Genomic DNA, 18,948 nt, shown 5'->3' with positions numbered 1-18,948 from the left:
TACCACTCTCCAAAGCCAAATGAGGTGCCTACCATTATAATGGACAACAGAATAAACAAAACCAACAATAAAACGTAGCCTAGGTCAATAGTTCTAAAAATCTGCACAATATCCAAAAAAATAACATGATATCCCAAAAAACAACAAAAACTAAATTTGCAAAAGTGGTTTTAGAATAAGAGTCTGTAAAAGCAGCATCAAAATGAAAGACAATAGTCTCCGAATAGTAGGTGGATCTTGGCCCTCATGCAACCAGTCAATCCTTATTCAATCTGCAAAAATTAAAACCACAATTGAAGTATTAAGTACATACATTAGAAAAGGGAGGTCATACCATAACCCAAAAGCAGGTTTTAGGAGAACTCAATAAAACTTTCAGTAAGTGTCTCATCTATCTCGTTGTTGGGTTCATCACCAAATACTAATCAAGTCGCCCAACTCGCAGGAACCACCAAAGAAATCAGAGTAGGTAGGGTTCGGCAAATTCAGGGCTACTACCCTTGCTTGGAGCTCCTGTGGTTCGACTTCAACCGAGTACAAAGTGCTAATAAGGGTGGAATACTCTGCCCCAAGCTCACCGAGATGAGACGACGCTTGTCGTCAGTTATGGGATTGCGACTAAAGTGTCTTCTGTAGAAATGGGGTCAAAGATCCCCAGGGTTTAGATACAGACTTGAACCGAATAGCGAAATAACGGGGAGTATGTTGAGTTTATTTACAACAAACAATACACTTTTATTAAATACCTACTTGTACACAACACAACACCACACTCAAGGTACACAAGTGACCTCACACTCGCACACTTTGTGCACCCACCCTTTGCACACGCATACAAATGAGACCCATACTCATATTTATAGACACACTTAGAACATGCTAGACTAGGACACTTCTAGACTAAGATTCCTAGACATAGTACAAGAAAGTTTTAAATAATTGTGGAAATAATTGTGGAGGATGAGGGAAGATGTGAAAAATCTAGAAGCTTCAAAAATCGAAAGTTTTCGGAAGGATCCGGATGTATCTGGCAGTATCCGAAGGCTTCCATTGTAATCCGGAAGGTTCCGGAGGGGCCCGAAACTTTCTAGTGAAGTCCGGAAGGCAAGATCCAGAAAATTCCAGAGAAACCCGGAGATTTCTGAAATCATCCGGAGAGGCGGTGATGACTTCAAGTATTTCCTCGATCAGCTCGCGCCTCGGCGGATTCTCAGCTTCAGTTTCCTCGATGCTGAGTTTGAATAAGCTCTTGACTCTTTGGGCTCATTGTATTCAATCAAGAGATTCATTGAACAAGTCTTCAATAGTATAGTACATGATACTCCTATATGGAAAGGATTCTGGCAAATATCGAAAGAAGAACGGGAAATAGAATAATCACACAAAGAACACAAGGATTTATTTGATTTAGCTTAAAGCTTACTACCATGGGCGAAGGCCACCAGTCGAATCACAATGACAAAGGAGAATGGCAATATCCATCAACTCTCAAATAAAGACTCTAGCGTCTCCAAATACTGCCTTAAAATAGCAGAACCCTACAAAAACGGATTGGTTTAAATACCCGAAGGAGAATATTTGGGTCGAACCTAGCTAGGTGCGGGTTGTAAAGGGATTATGAGCAGAATTCAGCAGGATTAAGACACCACTTGCAAAAGGAAGTATTACCATCTCAAGAATATCACCAAAAGTCCCTGCAAGTGCAGGAACCATCTTTAAAATGATGAAATCTATTCACATCTCTAACAACAAAATCTCTCTGTACTATCTCACTTATAAGCTTGAAAGCCTCATGACAGTCCCTACACATCCTTAAATTCTTCATTACCCTAATAGTCACTCCTTTAGGTACACTTAACAACCCAAATCCCAAAGCTAGTCTCTCACTGTGGAGCCCAACCATTTCCTCTTTGGTTTCCTCTTCCACATCAACAAACACAAGCCCATTGCTCCCTCTCACATACCCCCTCTCCTTCATTCTCCCCTCCAACTCCCTCAAAAAACTAACCACCTCACCCCCTCGCAGACACGAATCCACATCTCCCGCATAGAAAACATACGTATAGTCTTTGATCTCGACCCAACTACACCCCGGTTCTTTAGAAACTCCATTGCGCTTCATTTCAGAGCGAGTACCATGAACATTTTCCCACCTTCCGGCCACTGCATAAGCATTTGACATGGCAACGTATGCGGCTGCTACCTGTTGGTTAGATTCAATTAGCCACTTACTGGCTTCGACAGCAATATCCACCCTCCCTTGAAGCCTACTAGTAGAAAGAAGAGTCCCCCACAATAGAGCCCCTTCATCCGGCTTCACATGAATAGACTTTGCCATCCGATAAGCTTCATCAAGCCTCCCGATTCTTCCAAGCATATCAACAACACAAGTATAATGCTTGGTGTTGGGAACTACCCCATGCTTATGATACATGGAGTTCAAGTATTCAAGACCTTCATCAACAAGACCAGAATGACTACACGCATGTAGGACACCAATGAAGGTGACATCATTAGGACTTATTCCTCTTTCAGTCATTTCTTGAAAGAGTTTAAAGGATAATTTAACTCGACCATATTTTGCAGCCCCCACAATCATTGAAGTGTAGGGAATTACAGATGGGTTCTTAATTTTGTTAAAGACCCCATTCGAATAATCAAGACACCCGCATTTTGCATACATATCAACAAGTGCAGTCGTGACCACATCATTTGAATAATGCCCATTTCGAATCACAGCTCCGTGTGCTATTTTCCCCGTCACCAACCTGCCCAAACTTGCGCAAGCATTAATAACACTACACAACATAAAATGATTGGGCCTAATGCTCAAACTGTTGAATTCTCTAAACAGTTCAAGGGCATCGTGGCCCATTGCATTTTGAGCATATGCTGTGATCATTGAAGTCCAAGAAACAATATTTCTGTCACCCATCAAATCAAAAACCCGTTTCGCTTCATCAACGTCATTGGATTTTCCATACATATCAATGAGTGAAGAGCACACCACAAGGTTGGATTGGAACCCAAAAATCTCAACTTGGGCATGAACTTTTCTCCCGATTTTGAGATCAGCGCTTACCGAGCAAGCGTTAACAACTGTCGCGAAGGTGAAAGCATTGGGCATGACCGGACTCCAAGCCATATACCCAAATAGCCAAAGAGCTGTTTTGGGTTTGCCGGTGCCGATAAAACCGGCCATGAGGGAAGTCCACGAGACGACATTTGGTTCCGGCATTTCATCGAACAGTTGGTGTGCATCTTGAATTTTTTTAAGCCTAATGTAGCCATTGATCAGGTGGTTGGTAATGAAGGTATCATTGGAAAACCCAAATTTTTGGACATTTGTGTGGGTGGAGGTTAGGGAAAGGGGATCTTTAGAATCTTGAAGCTGTTCAACTATTTGGGTTTTGGAATGGAGGAATAGCGGTTGGTTTTGGCGGGAGAGAAAAGGGGATGCAAGAGCAAAGTGGAGATTTCTGTTTGACGGCTTATTCATTGGAGTAGTAGTTAACAAAGAGAAGGAGAGAGTTGGGATATGTTGGTATTGTCTTGTTTCCAAATGAGAGAGTCCGATGGACCGTTTAATTAGGTTCCCCGTCTACTGTCGGGGTCTTCAATTAAAATTGGAAAAGCTTCGTATGAACCGACACAATATAAGAATTGTGTTCGGGTGTGAGCACTTGGGATTTCTTGCTAAACGCTTGTGTTCAAGTATCTACAGCTGTTCGCTGACACTAAATGTACTATATCCATTTGTTGCCCAAGATAGTACGCGGGCTGGAGTCAAAGGTAAGGGGAGAAAGAACTTCCTTGAAGCTTTGTTGTTAGGTAACTTAAGTTATTTAGCTACACACACAAACAACGCTGCCTTCCCCATATGGAGTTCAGATATTGTGAAAGACCAGATTGGCCCATTTTGATCGTAAGTACCTCCATATTCCGTTGAGTAGGATTCGACAATGAGTTTGAGTCAATGACGGAAAAACTTCGTTTTCTTGATCTTTTTGGTCTTTCTGAGAGCCACGTGAATCACTCCAATCTGAAGGACTGGGCTTTGGTTACTGTTGCGGCAGTTAAAATTAGGTGATTGTCTAGGACTCATATTGGAACTAGCCCATGACGATCAAATAAAGACTCCGCAGTCTCCAAATACGAAGGCTTTTGCTTGTGGTTGCCCATAAAAAAAAAAATGGATATGTGATAAGTAATTTAATTTTTCTGACAAATCTGAGGGAAAACATAGCCCAAAGAGACTGCATGGTGCATGCTAGGGTTAGGGCAGTCCTCTGCCTCAGCCTCCACTCATCATGTCATTTTTCCTTCAAGAATTAACATGTTTGTGAATGATTCTAGGCCTGGCCCTCCAATTAAATATTTTGATTCCAGTGGTCTTATTTCAGCATGGGGTTTTCCATTACATGAGTACTGATTTTTGAAACATCATTTCAGGAGCTGGTGATATAAACACAAGCTGACGAATATTCTTAGTATAAACACAAGCTGACGAATATTCTTAGTAACATTAGGCTGCAAACGAAGCAGAGCAGCTCGAGCTCGAATTTTAAGCTCGTGTAGTAAACGAGCCAAGCTTCACACTCTATAGCTTGGCTATGCTAAAAAAGCTCGGCACATTTACTGAGGCTCGTAAAGTAACTTAACAAGGCTCGGCTCGTTAGGAGCTTGGTTCATTTACAAATGAGCCGAGTTCAAACCCCACCAAACTCGACTCACAGCTCGTTTGCACCCCTACTTTAGTACTGTCAGATTTTGAGGCAACAAGAAGGATAGTGTTTTAATAACACAACTCAACAATATAGAAGAGCACCCATTTGTTTCACCTTTTTCTTTTGGCTTAAAGTCAGAACTGCATTCACATACAAGAGAAAGGTACATCAGAGTTCACTTCATGAACAGGACCAAAAATAAAAAAATACAGACAAGACTCAATACTAGGACACACAGACACTAGAGACCAAACCAAAGACCAGTTATTAAACCAATTACACTCTAGCAAAAGAAACAAGACATACACACAGGACTGCACTTAAAAGAGCAGAATATTCCAGAAGTAGACACCCATTTTCTCTCTCTCTCTCTCTCTCTGAATAGACAGGCAGCAAAATCCAAAAAAAAACACAGCTTCTGTCATCCACACCCTAGCCTTCAGCTCCCAACATGCAGATACGGGATCAAATTTGCTCCTGAAATGATTTTAACAGTATCAGTGGTGGTGTGTAATACTCGGAAACTATTCTGTGAAAGAAACAGCCACTCAGAAACGGAGCGAGAAAACATGTACGTAAGCAATGACGAATTTGACCACTTAAAAGAATTGACGATGTGTCCATCAAGAACTATTTCAAACATGTAATATTTGTGAACTGAGAAAAAGAAGAGATAAACGCGTAAGAAATACAACTGACTTTCGATCCACAGAAGGGACACTCGCATGAACGACACTCCCAAAACAAACCAAAGCAGATACATAGATAAAACCAACTGATAAATAGATTATAACCTTGGCAGCTCAAAACTGTGGCTCAGACAAATCAAGACAACAGCCTGGTTGCACTGACAAGATTCAACCATGTTCAACAAAGTTATCTGTCAAGTATGGGGCAGTCCAAGCGGGACACGAAGAATGAGCTGCAGAAGTTTCTCGATGCGCTGATACAACCTCGAAACTGATTCAGGGCTGCATTCCAGAACTGATGCTGGGGAGTGAAACTAATCAAATATGAACAACGTGGGTACGTGGCCCGGACCTCAAGGGCCGAAGGAGAAAGGAGACCTCAGGAGCAAGGGTCATCATAGCTGAAGGACAAGCCCCAAGGGCTTCTCTGAAGGACGACCAGCCCTGAGGTCGGAAGCCTACACTTGAGCTGAGGCAGGGCTCAGGTCACTCGAGACCGAAGAAGAAATGTGGCATGGGGGTTTGAACCCAAGGGATTGTCTTCAGGAGTTTACCTTCACAGCGGTCTTAGAAGGAGAGAGATTCGCTGACTGAGATGTCAACTTTATTAGAATCCGTATCATACCAACCCTCTGAAACATAAGACTGAAGGACCAGACATCACCTACAACCTGACATTCATAAGACTCACGAGGTCGCATGATATGAAGTCCCACATATCACATGAAAATTAGAATGTCCACATGAAAATTAAGTCCCACATATCACTGACCTCTGCACACTGAACCCTCAGACCTAGGATCTAGACCTCACATGGCTATAACCCCTTTATGTCCACCCTCTCATAATCCTCCGAGTATCCCCTTGATGTGCCGACTCCAACCCACCAACCCTTGACCTATGACACTTGGCTGTCATAGGTCGGTTACTCAGACCATACTCGTTGACCCTCGGGTTGGCAGCCATCCAAAAGCCTCCACACGTCCTTCAGCCATAAGTCCCTTAGAGAAACCCTCCCCTTGTATAGAAGACACCCAAGCCATCATAAGTGGTTGTTCATACCAGATCTACTCACCCCCTTACCACTGATACAGAAAATTGCCTTGGATTCTCTCTTCCTCCGCCTTCAGCAACCCCGAGTCTTCAAGAACTTGTTGATCTTCCTAGACTACCCTTAGGTACTCAATCTAACATACAAACAAAAAGCACAACACAATTAAATTCCTAAAGGACATGCTTGTTTGAGTGGACAAATAGTGAGGGAACATTCATCCCCAAAGACTAAGCAATCCCATCGGTGATCGGACTAAGAGTGATCAAATTAATAGTACCACATCCCCCGTGAATTGTACACAGCATGTTTTTTGTGGGATTTCGAATATGAAATCCGAACTGCCAAAATTTCAACCAAACCTAGGACATATGGTGCCCTTGGATTTATTGTCCATTCCCAAACCCGGACAAAAAAACGGGCCCCAAATGTATAGGGCAAAAACTCTGTCAACCACAGACAAAGAAATTAATTCAGCTTGAGCCCAAATTTCCTATTATCAGTCAATGCTGAACTGAACATTTGATAGTTCTTGCTGTAACTTTCTTTAAGGGAACAAGTCTGACATCGTGGTAATCCAAGCTTTCAACCAAAAGAAAAAAGAAGATATGTTGATCAACCTGCACAGAAATTAACAAAATTAAGAATGGTAAATTAAGAACAGAAAATTGGTATCCTCTCTATCTACTAATATAAGAAAATAATGCGTTGCAGAAATTGGTTATCCCTCCGGAATAATAACAAATTGGTATTCCTCCAGATAACATAATAACAATACGTACCAGATATTGCAACATCTGACAAAGCTCTAATTTAAATCGTTTTGCAGGCGAAGGAGCTGCAGGGCATCAAACTAATTTAAAGACAAATGAGGAAGCACAGCACGATAATGTTAGAAATAAATGCAGGAGAACCTCCTCCACAGACTTGGATTTTATTTCCATTAATAAAAAGCCAAAACATATGGTACCTAAACATGAAGTCCTTCATTTGAACGGACAAGTCATATCTATATTTGAACTCAAATCACCTCATATATGTTAACTATAGATGCTTAATCTCTGTAGTACTATATTTCTCTAGCTTCTAAGTGATGGAACCTATATAAAATTTGAAACTGCACTCTCACAGCCTCCAAATCTTCTCGCCGAATAACTAAACCGTAAATATGCTCTCTTACCCAACCCTCAATGCAAGGGTGAGCACATTATGCTCATTTCAAAAACAGGATGCAAAATCTACTAGTACGTTACAAAAATTGCAAATCAATCTCTTTTTGTACACATGTACAGAAAGGTAATAAGCTGTTATTGTCCTGTCCCTTCACATGATCCAAGCCAATTTGACCGTCCTTTTCCCCTTATTCTCATGCAAGCTCAAAGAGGAAATAGAACAAAGAAGCACATGCCATGTACAAGGTTCACTTAATCTTTACTGCCACCTAAACCTTGACAGCTGATGGCTCCGATTGCATGCCGTACCAAACGAATTAGTTCCTCTATATCTTGGAAGCTGAAGTCAATGACCCTCTTAACAGAAATAATGCCCTCCTTATTCTGAGCCTCTTCCAGGATTCCATTAGCAGCTGCAAAAGCAGTCTGGCATTTCCTGGAGGCCTCCATTGCAGAATTTACATCCTTTGTCTGCAAAACGATCAAATGCTGAAATGTTCATTCTCACGTGTCATATCCCATGAAAAAACATGGTTGCAGGGAAGAGATCGGGCACATTATGGCACAACAAAACCGATTTTGGCTCAAATTTTCTCACGGTAAGACCACCTATCCTATTACTTACTACAAAGGATCATCAGTAAACATAAACGAAACAACCAGTCCACTCTACATGCTCAAAATTTATCTTGAGAATCTAAGTACGTGGCCAAATCCGAGTTTTCAAAAACATCATTGAGGCAGTACATGCTGTGAGTTCTAGGCTTCTAGCACATCTGAAGCCAGAATGCAGTTTTGGTACATACAAACGAGGAAGTCATCAAAACCCAAGTCTATATGTCCTCATATTTAATTACTTCCCTTAGTCAAAAAACCTTCTAGCAACATGGAATGCTATGATAAATTCAGTCAGAATGACAAACATCTGAGAGCACATATAATTATGCCAGGCAAGTAAGGATTCTCCATTTTCAAAAAGCGCCAATAAATGAGGCCTTTATTGTATACTAATCTACTTACAAAGTCAAGCAATCGAAGAAAGTTGTGCTGGTTGTGAGCAACAATAACATGGTTTCCAGCATGAGGAACAAGGCCTTTGGAAATAGCAGTCTTATCCACCATTGCTTGATTGTTCAAGTTGTCAACATCCGATACAGAAGATGATGGAGATTCACCTAAGCAAATGATGAAAAAGTTACATATTTGAGAACATTATTCACCCACATCGTTTCCATTAAACATCAAAGTCACATCCAAAGCACAAATAATTAGTACTTGTCCTCGTTCCTCACATGGAGGTAAAAGGGAGGGGGTAGCAAGGCATAACGCTTGTTTACCCAGAGACCATACGGGGAAGAATAAAGTTAAAGAAGGAATAATTACATGCCAATAGATGTGCCTAGAAAGTCTTTTGTAAAGTTACATAAAGATCCACATTCCACAAAGTCTCCAAGTTGTACCGTAAAACCAGATTATATGTTCACATGAAATGCCTTTCAAAAAAAATATGTTCACATGAAATACAAAATAAGAACTAGAAGACGTTTGCCAATAAAAAAAAAAACTAGTAAGACAGCAAATAACTTTAATAAGTCCTTCATACGGACTCGCAATGCTACTTGCACCTTATTCTTCCAAGATTAAGACAATCAAAAAGAACATCTATATTTTCTCCTCAAATCATGCAAAGTACAGGAGAAAGAGATAAACGGAGTTCAAATTATCACATTCACCCAAAAAGCTAAAAACAGAGTATTGTAACACAAGTAAGAATTCAATTAATCACCAAACATTACCTCAAATTTCTATGCAACCAGATAAAATGGCCCACATCATTTAAATTTCCAGACTCCAAAATATTGTAAGTTGTTTTACTTGTTAAGCAAGAGCTGAATCGCCCATGGTAACAGACAGAAGAGAATAAGCTTGGAGAAAGGCATAATCTTCGACAATGCTACACTTCCGCTTGCTCTTTTGCTAATACTCACTTTTCTCCTGATTGGTGGAAGGGCTCCGACATGCATTTGTCCAAGTAATTACTCTACACTTGCATGTATGTTATGTGAATAAAGTTCAAGAAATATCGTCCACGCAGGATCAGGCTTTAGATAAGTGCCCTTTTCAGGACTAATGGATCACTAAATCGTGATCAATATTTACTCAGTGCGCAGTCGGACTGTAACTTGCTATGTTACTTGATTCTGTAACGAACTAATAAAGAAGTAAAGACCTTGGGCCACGTGCAGAATTTTATATCGACATAAACCCTTTATTTCTAATGTTTCATAGATTCGATCAAAGACAAACTAGTGTAAAATAGTTTGTGATCAGAATTCCTGAAGTGGCAACAGAAATCGTAAAAGAAACTGCTTCCTTGAGTAAAAGGAAACAGCTGTTTCCAATCGTAGGAAAACAAATGAATGCATTTCAGTACGCAAAAAGATGAGATGATTCCATTTCTGTTTGGGAATCAAACACCAAAAGAATCTCCAATAATACCAACTAAACAAGTTACAAATGGAAGTGAACGATGTATTGCTTTGTACTTGAACCACAGAAAGACCAAACGTAAATATTCAATGTACAGAGGAAGACGGTTAGGGAATAGGCCACTTCAAAAGAAGACTAAGTGTTTCAGGTATGCCAAAAACATTCTGCAACTTCATTTATACCTTGAGGAACCATTTGTAAACTTGTTTGCAAATCCTGCCGATCCCTGTTTGTACTTGAATTTTTGCAATAAACTATCCTCATGTACGCTACCTCCATGCATTTATAGGCCAATGCAGCTGCGGCCATTTCTTTGCGCTTCTCATATTCATGGGCACAGTCTCTGCAAGTATAAACAAGTTCAACATTAAGGCAAATAAAAAGGTAAGATCCCACAAAATCCCATTAACAAAAATATATTTGGTTTTGAGTAGGGAAATAAACTGTACATTTGAACTAGATATTTTGAATTTCAAGCAGGCAAAGTAACAATGATGGTTCAGAGAAATGTGAATTACTCGTACTGGTGAGATGATTTTTTTCTCGTTTTGATTGGTACAAACAATACAATATTGAGAGCACCACTGTAAACCATAAGTAAATAAAACACTATCACATACCCACTTTTCCCGCAAAACCTAGGAATTCAAATATCCTGTTAGAGGAGGCTGAAAAAACTAACCTAGGATTGAATGGCAACAACCAATATTGACCATTAGAAAACACAAAGGTTAGAACGTCAGACTAGAAGAGAAAAGAGCAGGTTATGCAGTGAAGGGAAGGAAGCATGAGGGGAGGAGTGGCGCATGGAGGGTTTGTGAGGGAAGAGAGATCCCGCACTTGGAGCACCTTTGTTCCCCTTCACATCCTTCATTCCACCCCATCCCACAAGACAGAGTTGTGTAAAGTTACGGTTATGTTACGATGGTGTTGTATACATAAGAACCAGGGACATTTCTAAGTGTTGAATAGCTTGATCTACATTGTTGGGCTCGTTTCCTAACAGAACAACTAGTAACTCAACAAGGAGGTTGGGAGAGGATTAGAGTTCAAGTCTCTCCATTCACATTCGTTCTCTGTTTGCATTCTGCTTCTCACTTTCGCTTTCTGTTTCTTTCTACCTATTGATACTTGCATCTCCACGTGCAAGACGGAGTTGCACGTGACGGAGGGTGTATAGCTTTACACACTTTTTTTTTCGTAAGTATGAATAGCTTTATATACATAGTTGGGCCCATTTCCGAACGGCTAAAACTTTTGGGACGACTGGTAACTTAACACTAAGAAGATGGTGAGCCAACATTGACAATCTTCAACGCGTGTTCGACAACTCATTCACATACTCTGCTCCTTGCGGCGGGTTTTTTAACCCACGCAATTTAAATTATGTAAAACTATTGATCATCCCTTAGTTTTCAGCCTTGCAAGGTTTATCCACATGGGATTTTATGTGTCCCATATTAGTTGGGACTTGGGAATTAGTGTATTTTCACAAGAACTCATTGCCAAACTAGCAACTATTGTCAATAACTGTTTTGTACCCCCCTCAAAAGAAAAAAGAAAAAAAAAGAACCCAACTAATATCAATAGCTAGTGCAATTTGTTGAGAATTGAGATGCAGAATGCACAGTACATTAAAATTTTACAAAACGCAAAGGAGTAATCCGATATTATGAAGAATTGATCAGTACTTTCGACATCAACGAATTGCATACACAGATTTGTCGATACCAAGGGTGCAATTATTGCAGCAAACTAAAAGAATTGACAAAGAACATATAAGCCAGAGTAAAAACTAATTGCTAAGTTCATAGTGCTTGTAAGTTGTAATACAACAACATATAAGCCAGAGTGCTTTGGAGAACCAAAAATATTGTGTGCCATAAACCTCACAGAGAGGTACACCAAATACATATCAAGGGTTTCTCAGAGGATGCAATTGCCCTCACAATTCCCCACCCCCACACCCCCCTACCAAAAACAAGGAAAGAACAATTGAAGAGTATAGAAGAAGTCTAAATACATAGAGTAAAATAAGATAAAAAGAAAATTCTTTAGCTGGCTAAGAAAATGCCTCTGATATTTTTTTGCAACTTCTTCCGAGAATCATATTATTAAGCATTTTACCAACAAAAGTACAAATTGAGCCAAATAAAAAAGAGATCCTCCTAAGGCAGAATCAAAGCATCACTTACCCGCAGTATTTGGCACATCTGCTGTAGATTTGCATAGGAGACATCTCCGCATGTTTACTAATATCACCATTGCAGGTTTCTAGAAGTGAAGCACCATAAAGAAACTTCAAGGCAGCTTGGAAGTATGCCTCATTACATTCGAAACCAAACTCAGAGTCCTGCGAAAGAAGATAAATTCATATGAAGAGAAGAGGATAAGAAACTAGAAGCCAGCACATCAATATTCTATAAGAAGAATATGTGAGATAAAGAGCAATCTTGAAGAACCTTCAAACGATCAGCAACGCATCTGAGATCTTCAGCTTCTTTCAAGGCATTACTAGCAAGATGACTAGAGCCATCCTTTCTAACAGGACTTAGGACATCCTTAAATACACACCGATTCAGTAAGTCGTCATTAGAAGAATTACCAACTGGAACTACATCGAAAGCATTTCCTTGTTTGCGAGCATGAGGTGGGAATACTTGCAAATTCCCGCCCCTTAACTTCAGTAGGGCTGGATCACTTCTCTTTGCATCTTCACCATCAGAACCCCTCATACCACTTCTCTCATCTTTTACCGGTTTAAGCCTATCTAAATCACTCGATCCTTCATGGAGCAAGGCAAGATTCTGTGTGCCAGTCTCTACCTCATCCTTCAGATCGTGTTTCAGATTCAATGCTTCCATCTCCCTTGGTGGATCGCATACCTTCACCTTAACCCTTTGAAATTCAGGAGGATGTTCGACACTTGATTTACACTTTTCACCAAAGTCTTGACAAGCATTGTTTTCCCGAAAATCTAGCACGGGAAATCCAAGAGACTCCGAATGAAAGACACCAGAGACTTTTCCCCTCCTTGCAGTCCCAGATCGATCGCTCTCGACATTAGCTTCCCCATCAAAGGACTTCCTAGGGCTATCCATCTCAGGAAAATCACCACTCCTCACAGCATCATTCCCTAAAATGCCCTTTCTTGCAAATGCTATGCTGGACATACGCATGGGAGATGAGGAAACTGATTCTACAGGTGAGCCTCTCACATCTGGAAAGTGGGTCCTACTTTTACGGGAATCTGAAACCTTTGAAGAGCTCGAAGTGGCCGTCCTTGATAGTTGTTCAGATCCCAAATCCCTTTTTAATGGATCCATTTCATCAGAGACTGGCTTATTAGATGCAACCTTTATTCTGTATATCCTTGGCAGTTGATCCTTCTCAATATTTTTAACTTCTTCCCTGCCTTGAACGGGATTTTCTTTATTACTTGACAAGAGGGTTTTGGCCACCTTATTTTTGGTGTTTGATCTAGCATCACCCTTACTTGTGCTGGACTCCTTCCCCTCTGTCCCAGACACCCTACATTTCTTTCCCTTCCTCAATTCACAATCACTAGACTCCTTTAGAAAGACCTTGCTCTCAGGGACATGATTCCCATTGTTTCGTGGAGTCACGTCATAATTCTGATTTTCCTGCCAATCCTTCAATTTCCTCTTCTTCGGAGCTATTCTTCTTTCGTCATTTGTTTCCATATCCAAGGATCCAGTTTGCAGTGATGCTGAAGCGTGGTCTCCAAGTTTCTTTGCAGAAATTCGAACTTTTCCATTCCAACCAGATTTTACATCCTTGGAGCTACCTTTTTCATCGTGCTTCCCAATTCTCTTAACAGCTGCCTTACTAGGCAAACCAAGACCTATTTTGTCTATGTTCCCATTGTGTGCTATAGTCGAGGACTTATCATTACCAAATGCAACATCAGCCTTAATTTTCTTTGTAGCCTCATACCCATAAGGGTCAGCTTCTCTCTTGTTTATCAGCTTATCTAGCTTGGAATCCCCTGTATAAAATATGTTCCATCAGAAAATCGCATTAAAGAAATAAAGGAGAATACCAGCAGATAAGCAGTAGAGGGAGAATAGATGGGTAAGCACTAAGCAGAGAAGGTGAGAAACAGATAAGAGAAAGAAGAGAAGAAGAAGATGAAAAGAGAATAGGTAATCATTTAAAAAAAAAAATGTGATTTGAAAAAATTCATCACCACACCACCACCATCTATTCTATTTACACGTAAAAAATTTTATAGGCCTGTGAAAACAAAACAGAAGGACAATCGTAAATGTAGAAAAAAGAGCATGTTCAAATAAAAAAGAAGGTTAGCCCGCACATACTGCTAACGGCATGCTTCTCTTTTTGTTTATGGATAATTTTGTCCATGGGGAAGTTGCCAGACTTGCTCAAATGCTCAACATTAGAGTTGCTCATCAATTTGGACTCCAAAATAGGCTGTTGCATGTCATTTAAACTTCTTCTTTTTACCACCTCCTGTCGGATGTTGTTTGTAGAGCCTGAAATCTGAACTGTGCCACCATTAGTAGCTGCATGAGGTGTTCCTTTGGATTTCTGTTTCTTCTTTCTTGGATTAGGCATGGCATGGGAACTGAGATTTGGATGGCTCTGGTCAAAATGAAAGGCATCAGCTGCTCCAGCTGCAGTTCCAGCAACATGATTCTGAAGGTGATTTTGGCTCTGGGGAAGTGGAAGTTGGTATAATGCATTGAGAGCATTTGTAGTCTCTTCCTCACTGAAATCACAGTGGTTCATTCCATGCCTACGAAGAACTTCTATAATAAGTGCAATGTAAGGGCATTAAGGCTATTCATCTTGCATGTGCATGTTTGAACAATTAAAGACAGTTTGCCTGCCTATGCACGTTGCACAAACTAGAGGATTGCTAGAAAACATAAATAATATAGACAAAACCATGCAAAACACATAAATCTGCTCAACCAGATTACATAGTTTGTCATGCTAATACTAAACTGCTAGAAAAAATAACTTACAGCCAGTTAAGCATGCTACACAACCACTTCTCAGGGAGTTGATCAGGCTTAGTACCATATGGAAGAAGGCGCCACTTTTGACAAAGGTCACAACATACCCAATCTTCTTCTATTACCATGGGATCAACTGAAGTGTGTTCCATCTCAGAAGTAACACCTTCGGCAGAAGGGCGTCCGTCATTTGCAGCGTCGTTCAAAATAGTTTCAGATGTCAAGTTATCAACTGTTTTAGTGGTACATAATACCTCCTTTGGTTTCTCCAATGATGCATAATGTTTTCTCCCAACAGCCTGAAGATTAGAGTCCTTTGTCCTATCAACGAAAGGCCTCTCCAGTGAATCTATTTCGTTGTTCATCTGTTCTACTCGTGTTTCGTGCAGGACATCCTTAGAGTCATCACGGGTTTTTTGAATGTCTTTCTGTAACTTTGACTTGTGCATTTTACCGGCTTTCTTGTTGTCTTTTGGCACTTCATGCACTTCAACCATCAAGCTTCCATCTACTTCCAAACCCTGCTTACCACTACTTTTTTTTTCCCTTGACTTATTTTTTCCCCCAAATGAAGCTTTTCCAACACCATTTGGCATTCTAATTTCATCCTCTACATAGTTTGCAGCTGTCTGACCAACCTTCTGTGCTGACTTGTCTGCCGCCCCAATATTAGGGTCTCTCTTGCTCATAGAAACATCAGAATCAGCTTTCAATGGGGCAGAAACTTTGTCACTTCTGCTCAGGTCATTTTTTGTAACATCAGTTGAAATATCCATAAGGGTACTTTTTAACCTGCTTTCACAAATCTTCTCAATAGAACTACTCCTAGCTTTTGCCTTCTCATATTTTCCACCCTCTCGGTCAGATATTGATTGGAAACACTCGTTCCTAACTAAGTCAATGGGTGATCTGTCTTCTATCCCATCCATGTCGACCTCCAACACATGACATTCATAATTGGATAGCGGCTTGAGCTTTGTGTCATTAGAGAAACCCTGTTTCCAGCCCAAGGTCTCAAGTTCCACATTTCTCGCTACTTCCCGTTTCACAAGGGTGGATCCGTTATCGTCAAAATTCGTACCGACTTCTCGCTTCAATACTACCAGCTTGTGAGTCTTCTCCTGTATCTTTGTTTTCTTCTCTTTTGGCACTTTCTTATTCTCCATTGAAGAAGATGAATCATTTGCCAACACAGCAGGATGCTCTTCACCACACTTGATGGCAGGAACAAGATCAATGCCTCGTGAATTTTTTTCCTTTCTTTCCAAGCAAAGCAAACTCTCGTGAAGCGGTGACAGCGGCAAGCCACCAGGGACTGGAAAAGATGTCATAATCTGTTCCATGACATATAAAGATAAAACAACAAAATTAATCATGTACCAGGAAGTTATCCATTAATGAAAATATCCACAGTAAAATGCGCAAATAAAAAACCACTATTTACCCCAAGTATGTTGTCGGGAGATTCTTCCAGTGACACTTGACATTCAGATGGCATTCCACCACTCTCCTCGAGGCTAGGGCTGTTCCCCATGGAGGAAGATGGAGAAATAAGCCCAAGGCCACTATAAATTGCAGCATTTTTCCTAGCTTTGTTATCAGAACCAACTTTGATTCGAACCTTCAATGTTCTGTGTTCAGTTGGATTAACTGGCTTATTTGAAACAGGTTCATGTCTCATGGGGAGCTTTTCAGTTACTTGACCAGAAGACAAGCATGAATCTTGTTTGGCTGGCTTATTTGAAACACATTCAAGTTTCAAGGGGAACTTTTCATTAACTTGAACAGAAGCCAAGCATGAATCTTGTTTGGTTGAAACATACACTGGCAGGGCCCTTGCATCATGCAATGAGGGCAAACCGCAGGTAGCAGTGCCAATCCTGAGAGACGGGGCTGCATCTGAGGGAGCTGTAGAATTGTGGGGACCACCCTGTATGGTAACACAACCCACACTGCATTTTTAAACTTGAATTTCCAATGTTTATTTTTCCTACAAATTCAAAAAACCAATAAGGGTACTTTTCTGTATACCTCCACGGGCAAAACATAAGGCGATTTTGGTGAGCTGAAATTCTGAACTCTCTGTGGAGTCTTTGGCTGAGGCCGTACTGAAGGAGAACGCTGATAAGTGGGTAAAAATGAACCATACCCACCAAATTTTGCCCCTACCAAGATGAGTAATCCAATCCATCATATTGTAGAACAGGAAGGAAGTTATTCTTCTCTTCATGATATTAAAAGTTTCATTAGGGGTGACTTACCCAAATTCTCTGCAGAAACCCCGCCTTCAAAGTCCTTCTGAAAGTGGCCCAACACATTCTGAAGCTTCTCATCCTTCAGTGAACAGAAAGCAAGTATTAAGACACAAAAAAGCTTGCTGGCGAAAAAACAAGCTAGTAACTCAAACCGGAATTTGGTCTGTGACAAGCACATTTGGTTAGAACCTATCATCCCAACCAAACCAAAAATAAATGAACTAGAATCAAGATAACAATGATAAACTTAATTACTTTGCGGCAGGATTGCAACAACCATTGATTTTCCTACCTTTCCAAATTCCTTCCATATTCTAGTAACACAAATTGGCACATGTTATTAGTTTTGTATGTGTTTTCAAATAAAATAATTACGCCGATTTGAATTTTTTACCAGATTCTTACTTCTGTTTTTCCTTTCACTAGCTGAACTAAGTTCATATCAACTGCTAGGATGCCATCCTAAAGCCTGTTCAGAGATGCTTATATGCTTCTCAAGTCAAGTAGTTGCCTAAAAAACTGACGACTAATGGACCTTAAAACCACTTATTCGCAGAATCGAATTGTGCAGTCCAATTAAGTTTTCCAGTCAACAGAAAACTTCAATTTCTGGTTGATTGGAGCATCTCTAACCCTACACCGTTTCCTTTGCCAAAACCATTATTCAACGCAACCTTAGAAAAAACATCCCAAGAAACTTGTCTCTTAAAATCACTTTTTACCTTCGCAGCAATGTTGCCACATAACGGCTTTTTGACACTGTAACAAGCCAAAACAAGCCGAAAGCTTTGAGAAACAATGGGTCTTAACCAAGTCAGCACAAACTGAACCTTCTTGTAGCAAAAAAAAAAACTATTAAAGCTCTTAGAATGCAGGAGCTTCACAGTCAATGTGATAGAACTCGAAACCAGTTATTTGCAGAAGCAAATTTTGCCGTCCAAATCAAACTCTGAAGTCAACAAAAATCCTTCAATCCCTAACTGATTAACCAATAAAACACAGTAAAACCTAATTATAGAATGAAACTCTTACAATGTAAGAGAGAGCTATGTCAGGGTCAATGTTTGAGTCATCCTCGAAATAGCAAGAAGCCTCCCCTTCTTCAACCTCAGTATCTTCCATCTCAATCCAACACCACCACCCAAAAACCCTAACCCAAAAGCCCTAACCCTAACAACCCACTTTCCCTAAAGTCCAACATACCACTTCCACAGCAACAAAACTTCAACAAAACAAAAACCCAAAAAAATAAAACCTTCCGATGATCAATACAAAAAATATGAATAGATACAGAACAAAGTGAATTGAATCTGCAAATCAAGAGGGTTTTTTTTTTTTATCAACAATCGAACTTATAGAGCGAGGAATTTCAATCCCTTTTGCACCAAAAACGCAGTTGATCGACAGATGAACCGATGGAATTGTAACGATTTTGGAGGTGTTTGATATGTAAGTATAGTTTTGTGTATATAGGAACAGCAGAAGACAAGAGGAGCTGTGTTTTTTTTTTTTTTGTTTTTTGTTTTCCTCTCTTGTGGAAGGAGGAATATTTGTTTTATTT

The 18,948-nt window shown here is 40.2% G+C and overlaps 2 protein-coding genes across 4 annotated transcripts; both read right to left on the bottom strand.

Moving 5' to 3' along the window:
- Positions 1-78: 78 nt before the first annotated feature.
- LOC131322111 (pentatricopeptide repeat-containing protein At4g15720) lies at positions 79-4,338 on the bottom strand. The gene has a single exon (XM_058353263.1). It carries the CDS (start codon positions 3,497-3,499, stop codon positions 1,682-1,684), a length of 1,818 nt encoding a protein of 605 aa, XP_058209246.1. The 5' UTR covers positions 3,500-4,338; the 3' UTR covers positions 79-1,681.
- A 504-nt stretch (positions 4,339-4,842) lies between these two features.
- On the bottom strand, positions 4,843-18,915 carry LOC131322110 (cysteine-tryptophan domain-containing zinc finger protein 3-like). Of its 3 annotated transcripts, XR_009198697.1 has the most exons (12): positions 18,420-18,904; positions 17,394-17,466; positions 17,164-17,297; positions 16,577-17,062; positions 15,142-16,466; positions 14,470-14,909; positions 12,592-14,138; positions 12,325-12,482; positions 10,312-10,472; positions 8,660-8,814; positions 7,250-8,110; positions 4,843-5,204 (listed from the first exon to the last, which is right to left on the bottom strand). XR_009198697.1 is itself a non-coding variant. In XM_058353262.1 (11 exons), the coding sequence occupies exons 1-11, from the start codon at positions 18,507-18,509 to the stop codon at positions 5,193-5,195; spliced, it is 4,581 nt and encodes a 1,526-aa protein (XP_058209245.1). In that variant the 5' UTR covers positions 18,510-18,904; the 3' UTR covers positions 4,843-5,192. The 3 variants fall into 3 exon arrangements, 2 of the variants coding, with proteins under 2 accessions (XP_058209245.1, XP_058209244.1); XM_058353262.1 differs by lacking the exon at positions 7,250-8,110; XM_058353261.1 differs by lacking the exon at positions 4,843-5,204 and having other exon boundaries at positions 5,496-8,110; positions 18,420-18,915.
- Positions 18,916-18,948: the final 33 nt, after the last annotated feature.

This window comes from Rhododendron vialii, chromosome 4a (genome assembly GCF_030253575.1).
Source record: "Rhododendron vialii isolate Sample 1 chromosome 4a, ASM3025357v1".
In the NCBI taxonomy this organism is placed as follows: Eukaryota; Viridiplantae; Streptophyta; class Magnoliopsida; order Ericales; family Ericaceae; genus Rhododendron; species Rhododendron vialii.
This window is presented reverse-complemented; position numbering and strand designations above follow the sequence as displayed.